The 7,008-nt window shown below is 35.8% G+C and overlaps 1 protein-coding gene across 2 annotated transcripts; it reads left to right on the forward strand.

Moving 5' to 3' along the window:
* The first annotated feature begins 1,743 nt into the window (after positions 1–1,743).
* On the forward strand, positions 1,744–5,737 carry LOC126965603 (uncharacterized). 2 transcript variants are annotated; one of them, XM_050809254.1, is made up of 3 exons: positions 1,744–1,988; positions 2,068–4,130; positions 5,362–5,737. In XM_050809254.1, the coding sequence occupies exons 1-3, from the start codon at positions 1,904–1,906 to the stop codon at positions 5,683–5,685; spliced, it is 2,472 nt and encodes an 823-aa protein (XP_050665211.1). In that variant the 5' UTR covers positions 1,744–1,903; the 3' UTR covers positions 5,686–5,737. The 2 variants fall into 2 exon arrangements, with proteins under 2 accessions (XP_050665211.1, XP_050665221.1); XM_050809264.1 differs by having other exon boundaries at positions 1,818–1,859; positions 2,441–4,130.
* Positions 5,738–7,008: the final 1,271 nt, after the last annotated feature.

A 7,008-nucleotide genomic window follows, 5' to 3' on the forward strand; every position in this document is an offset into this window, starting at 1 on the left:
TTCCTAAAAGCTTGAGGTTAATATTTCCAAAAAATCTGTACTTCCTTTCTCCCAAAAACTTTACCCTGAACTTTTATTTAATACTAGAGTCATTCCTACTCAATCCTCTGTCAGATATTTTGGCATCTTTCTCGATTTTGGCCTTGTTTGGAAAACTTATATAGATAGATATTATTTGTAAAATAGCTGAATTAGGATTGAACATTATGAAGTCATGGACAGTAGGCGAGCAGATTTCAAAGTTTTAAAATCATTATACATTGCGACAATCCGAAGACATGTTGACTCGGCTGTATGTTATGCTGATGCAAATGCCTGTCTCCTGAGAAAACTAGAAATTATTCAGAACAAAGCGATACGAATAATTACTGGCGCTTTAAGGTGCTCTCTAATTATTATATCATTGGAAATTGAGGCTACCATTGTTCCTCTATTTATACGTAGCTATACTAAAATTAAATTTAAAAAATAATATATAAAAATAAAATAATCATAAAATTGTATAACATATTTTCTTAAACTGATTAGTAGAGATAATGAAGTTACATCTACATACGTTGATAACTTTTGATATTACTAATTACAATAATTTAATTCCGTTACCAAAATCAAAACCATAACATATTTGAACTTTGAATTCCTAGATACGGTATTTTGATCTACATCACTCACTACTTTATTTAGAACAAGAATATAATTACTTAATTCGAGATGTAACTTTTGATTTGATTAAATTTGAATCTAAATATGACTAGAGTTTCTTCATGATAAGAACCGGTTCTGTGATAAGAACGATTACATTAAATTGTATACAGATGGCTCTAAAACTAAAGATAGGACTAGTTTTGCAAATTATGACTCCTTTTGATTATAGGGAAGTTTCGAAGTGTAAAAATTACTTCTCTGTATTTTCGGATGAGATTCTAAGTATTATTTATGCCTTAGAACACATTAAAATGAAACTACTGCAGTGAGATAGTTTTTTTAAATATTATATGATTCTATGAGCGCCTTCCAAACCCTAAAAATCAAACGCATACATTCATCTGTTAATCACTTAATTTATATAAATAATTTAAGAAGTTGCCTGAACTCTTTGATTAATCAAGATCTTAGTTTAATTTTGTTGGACATCCGGGGGATTGTCGGGAATGAATATGTCGACACGCTTGCCAAAACCGCAAAAGATATAAACATTTGTTCTTTAAAAGTAGTAGCATTGTGATTTAGTACCATACCTGAAGCGCCTTATGTTAGAGACGTTGGAATGATTTCTGGGCTAAATCTAAGACACTCCAAGGCAATCGGTTAGCAGAAATAGTATCGGTTCCTAGTACTAGGACTAGGACGGCCTATTTCTGTAATAGCTGTTGGCCCTAATGATCTGCAGTGCCTGGTGCAACGTAAGATTGAAATTGGACGAGAAGAAGCGGTAAAAAACTCATGCCAATCTTTTAAATCAATATTTCATATTTTTTTATTGCAATAAATTATACAAAGAGACGCAACAAAAGTACTCAAACATTACAACTAACTCGAGAAGGTAAGTTAAAAAGTAAATTAAGGGTGTACTTATATAACTTTAACACTGCAAAATATCGTGTCTCCCTTAACGTATTGCCCGATACGAAGTGGGATATTATATCTATGGATACGATACAGTTGCGAATGGTACTTTAGATTTAATTCTGACATCCATCTATCAAAAAAGAAGAAAATACTAATCACTATTGAAATGTAACGACGGAACTAACATTTGGCAAAAATTGTTTTTCATTTAGAAACTAAGTAAAATTATTTGTATTCTATATGTACTAAAAATACCAAATATAAATAAAGTGAAAGAGTAGAACTCAGATGTAAGTAACCTTTTAGATTTTTTTTAAAGTAAATTAATATAAGAATGAGTAAAGAAGAAGTATTAGCAACATGCAAACAACGTTTCAAGGGAGTGGAAAATTTTTTACGGAGAGTTGCGTTTAATTTAGGTGAGCTTTGTTGCTATATTGATAATAATTGCATGTTACGTAGAATATAAAAAAGATCTAACACATATACTTTGTTTAGGAAACACACCGTCACAAACCGAAGTGAAAATCATTTCGTGCATACCGATTGACGTAACCGACCTCCAAAAAAAAATCAATGATCTGGAGAAACAATTGCGTCAGGCAAGCGAAACCCACGAGAGTAATCCTCAACAAAGCTGCGATTTATCCTGTCCAAAAAAAGAACCCACACCCGTTTACATAAGCAGAACATGTGGACCATCTAGAAGACATCCGTTCAAAGTCACATCACAGTACTGTTTACAATGTTGTAACGAGCATCACTTTAAGGATACCTCCTCAGAAAGGACATTCCTTAGCACCCCACCATCAAACACCGAACGATGTTACATTTCATGTCATCAATCTAATGATGAAGGTCAACATTGCAGGCCTCTAGAACGAGGTAAAGATATGGTAAGAAGACGAAAAGCAAAGAAAAGTATCGACGCGAAAGACTGTCCGAGAACACATTTAGTTTATTACACTCAAACACCATGCTCACCGTTTAGCAAGAACCTTACAGGTTTATTAAATAAGGAATCGCAAAATAAACCAGACAACATAAAAAAATACTTTTCTAATGTGATAAATAAGCAATACAATTCAACTTACCAAACTGATGAATTTTCGGACACCAGCCATATAAATAAGCCGGTTTGTAGAGATTTTCCACTCAAACGTAAAATCAATAACTCCGCTGTTTGGTCCTGCTGTCACGGCAAATTTCAAAATATTGATGATTATATGCCAAAAAGTCTAATGTTTGAACCGATTCCAACTAACACATTTAGGGACCGCATTGAAAATAATTGCTTTTACAATACAGACTTATATGATATGGTCCCTGTCAAAGAATATGCTAAAAAAACAGAACACAACAAAAAGATTAAAGCTGATACAAATACATTTAAAAATATTGATGAGCGATGGCCTACTCATAATAAGAACGAAATAAATCCAGTTATTGTAAATTATTACCGGACCGACCAAGCAGCATGTTTAACAAAAGATAAACATTCAAAGATAAAGCGACATCCTCAGTTACTAAACAGAAATAAATCTCGAAGTGATTCCGTTAACTGTGGGCAAGTCTACGTGCGTCAAAATTCGTTAAAAAGAGAATCTGAAACCCCACATTCTAATAAGATGGAACTCAGTCCGATGACTAACAAATCAAAGAGTGTTCAACTAGACGGAGACTTAATCAACAATCAAACTACTGAAATGCTAAATCAAATTAAAAATATACTACAAACTGTGTTAAGGGAAGTTAAAACTAACACAGAAATAAGAAGATCTTTAGAGAATAAGGTTAGGAAAGATGCTGTTGTACAAAAAGGATCGTCACAAAACAATGTGCAGGGTACTTCGACTCTTATGAACAGTTTTTCCTACAATGAGGCAACGTCGAAACATGGTTATCCACACTTCGCACCATATCCCCAAATACCGTCAGGCCACATATATTATACAGGCCTTCCGCACCAACACATGAAGTACGTACAAAATCTACCCTTTGTAGTTTCCTCGTTTCCAGGTCGTCATGTATGCGCGTGTAGTGTTAGAAAGAGCACGGAAAGGAGAGCAAATTCAATCGCCACCAATACTGAGGGAGACTTGACATCAAAGAAGATTAATGAAACTGACGATCTTATAAAAGAAATCTATAAATCTGTAGCACTAAATATTGATTATCCTGACAAAAATTCGACGAGCGAGTGTCAAGCATTCAGGTCTGACGGTTCTGCAGGATCTCATTTGCAGGATATACAAATAGTTCGCAGCGCCGACACGAACAAGACGGATAAAGAAATCGATGCTTCGTTAACTCCTCGCAGGACTAACGCCATTGTCCAGACGAGGTATACCGAATCGAGTTCTCAATCAGAAGATCAAATCCCGACCAGGTTGACAAAAGACTCAAGAAAAATACAAGCGTATAATATGCAAATACCAAATAATAGAGAGCTTTATAGGTTGGAAGAAAATAAAGGTTTCAAAGGCGCTTCTGATGACACGGATCTATCATACAGTGATGACAGCTACGAAGCTGAAATCACACCTACACGTAACGTAAAGGTAAAAATTACTTTTTTCTTTTAGAGGGGAAAAACGGGCAAGTAGCTCACCGAACATAAAAACCAACCGCTCATGGACACTCGCAATACCAGGGATCAAGAGATGCGGCCTTTGAGACGAGAGTATGCTCTACGGTTGATTGTCGCCGAGTCATATCGGTTCAGGAATATAGCCACACGAACGGTCAGGCTTCACACTGCGTCCGTCACCCGAATACTCGAATAACATAAAAATCAGACACAAATAATAGCAATATAAGAGTAGATTAAATTTTCGTACCTTCAATTTGTTTATATTTATCTCGTAATTACGAAGGTACTGTAAAAATAATAATCGTCCACCATCAATCGTTTAACTACAATTACCTACGACAACCGAAACTGTACAAAACGAAAAACGAGAGCATGGGGTCGTTTCGGAAAATTTAGTAGTTTTTTTTTAAATGCTTACTTATGTACTGTGCTGTTGTATACCGTTTTTAATCGCATGTTCTAGGTCTATCCTATAAAGTTGTCCTTAGTTTTACTTATCGGCAGTCACTCCGCAACGGCAAGTTCTCGCGTACCGCCAGAGTACTAGTAATATATCATAATTTGGAGATCCTCCGCTATATCTTATAAAGCTTCGCTTCTTTCTGGCGTCCCTAGACGGCACTGTTTTTTTCCTTATTCGATCACTCTTGACATAGCCATAGGATTGTCCTTTCCGCTGGCTGTTCTTATGGCGATGTTTCTCTTCATGATAATTTCTTGTCAGTTTGTGGCATTGCGTTAACAATCGACGATTTCACACTGGGACAGCGCGGCGCGGTTTGTTTTTGTGCCACCGAACGAGTGGCTCAAATATTTTAATCATTCATAATTGCAGAGTCGAAGAATCAAATATTTATGTATTTCCTTGTAGGGTTTTGGTGAATGTTGTCTTTTTATCAGTATTGACAACCTTTGTAGTTTTAAGAGCGTCTAAAAAATAGACGTTAATGTTGGTAAATGATTGAAGCTTTTGGCTCGGAGATACACTGACATCAAGATCATCGGTTTTATAGAATCGCAATAGAATTAAATAAATGAACGAATAATTAATCTTCTGAATTGATATCTTCTCCGCCATTTTTACACTTTATTCAGATTAATGGTGAAATATATAGTATAAGTAAAATTTTTAGACATGGCGTGTTTATATTGTATAATAGATTTTCTTCGTAAAATGTAATATTCTGTTACGATTTTAGAAACCTGCTAAGGAAGGATTCTTCAAAAGACTATTTAACTTGAACAAAAAGCAAAAAAATGAATCTAAAGGGGACGCAGATTCTGCGAACGACACCGAGTCTGAAGACTACGAGACCGTGTACACGGACAGCGTGCGGGGGGACACGCGCTTGGACGGCCGCCGACAGAGGCGGATCAACATCCGGCTCAACGGGAAGAAGTTGGGAACGTCAAACCTGGAGCAGGAAGAGCGCCGCGCCTGGAGAGAGGCGCACACATTGCGGTCGCCGCGCCCGCGCGTGCAATGCGCCGAGCGGTGGAAGAGATTCATTTATGAAAATTAAATGTGTGTCCAGTTACTTAATAGTTGACCGAAATAAATCAGTGGCGTTGGAATTCTTTTTATTTATTATAGTTTAGTTTACTTTCTTATTATTATGACTCCATTTCTAACTATACGCCCAATAAAATAAATTTCTTCTTTAAGTGTGCGTCGTGAGTCACAGCGTATGGCGGATTGCAGAGCGGATTTACAAGTTGATACCTGCCCCTTAGTACACGCGTAAAAGTCGATATGATCGCATGTGTGTGTATTTTACTGTGGTTTTAATAACGTCGGTATCGAAACTTAAACGTTTACAATATTTAGAAGAAGCAGTTTTTCACCGCCGATATATTTTTTTTAGCGAAAAAAAGAAAGCGCGATAGTCTACAGAAAAATGAAGCGGTGAATACGTTACTCTAACAAAAAATATTTGTAACTAAACGTTAGACTATATGAAGAAGAAAGACGATACCCGAGGAAACTTTAAATATGAAATAACATTTTTATAGAAACAAATTTAAACAGAGAAATAAATTATAAGTCCTACTGAAAAATTTTTCCTAACTTTAAGGTAACTTTTATATTAGGGTATAGAACTTAAGAAAATATAAGGAGTTCAAAAAAATAACATAATATGTAAGGTAGTGTTCATAATCTTCAACAGGAAAGTTATTAACACTTAATATTATTATTTCACTTCACTATCCGCGAGTAAATAAAGAAAATACGCGTATTGACGAGCGTATCCACCAGTAGAATGCGCCGTGAAATGTGTGCCCGCTCGAACTCCGGACACGTTCAAATATGTCGAACTGCGTCGTTCATTCCGCCTGTGCGATACGCCGCCACTCAGGACCCAGCCTTACGGCCGTTCCCAATATACTATCTACAGATAGAGATAATTTACTACCTCCTACTGTCAGTTATTAGCTTTCAATAATCTGAAGCTGTCCCAATATACCCGATAGGTCATTCTTATTGCCTTATATTGGGACGCGTGAATTGCAAATTCCATACAAACTTCTATCACTGGTGTCCACCACGTACGTACGTCCACCCATTGACAGATAGCGTGTACGGATAAGGTGAGTTACCGTTGATAAGTTTATTGGGACAGAAAAGTCAACGATAGTTACGATTTTTATCTCAAGTAGGCCACTACCAGAGATAGACCGAATATTGGGAACGGCTGTATTATTAGTCTTTGACAATATAGCATTTTGCATTATGAGTAAATAACTTAGGACTGTATTTAATTTTTTTTAAATATATATATCTGGTCATTCATGCATTTCATGTGTAACTTCAGGTGTAAAAATACGATAATAATAATAACATATAG

The sequence above is a fragment of the Leptidea sinapis genome, chromosome 1 (assembly GCF_905404315.1).
Source record: "Leptidea sinapis chromosome 1, ilLepSina1.1, whole genome shotgun sequence".
Taxonomy (NCBI): domain Eukaryota; kingdom Metazoa; phylum Arthropoda; class Insecta; order Lepidoptera; family Pieridae; genus Leptidea; species Leptidea sinapis.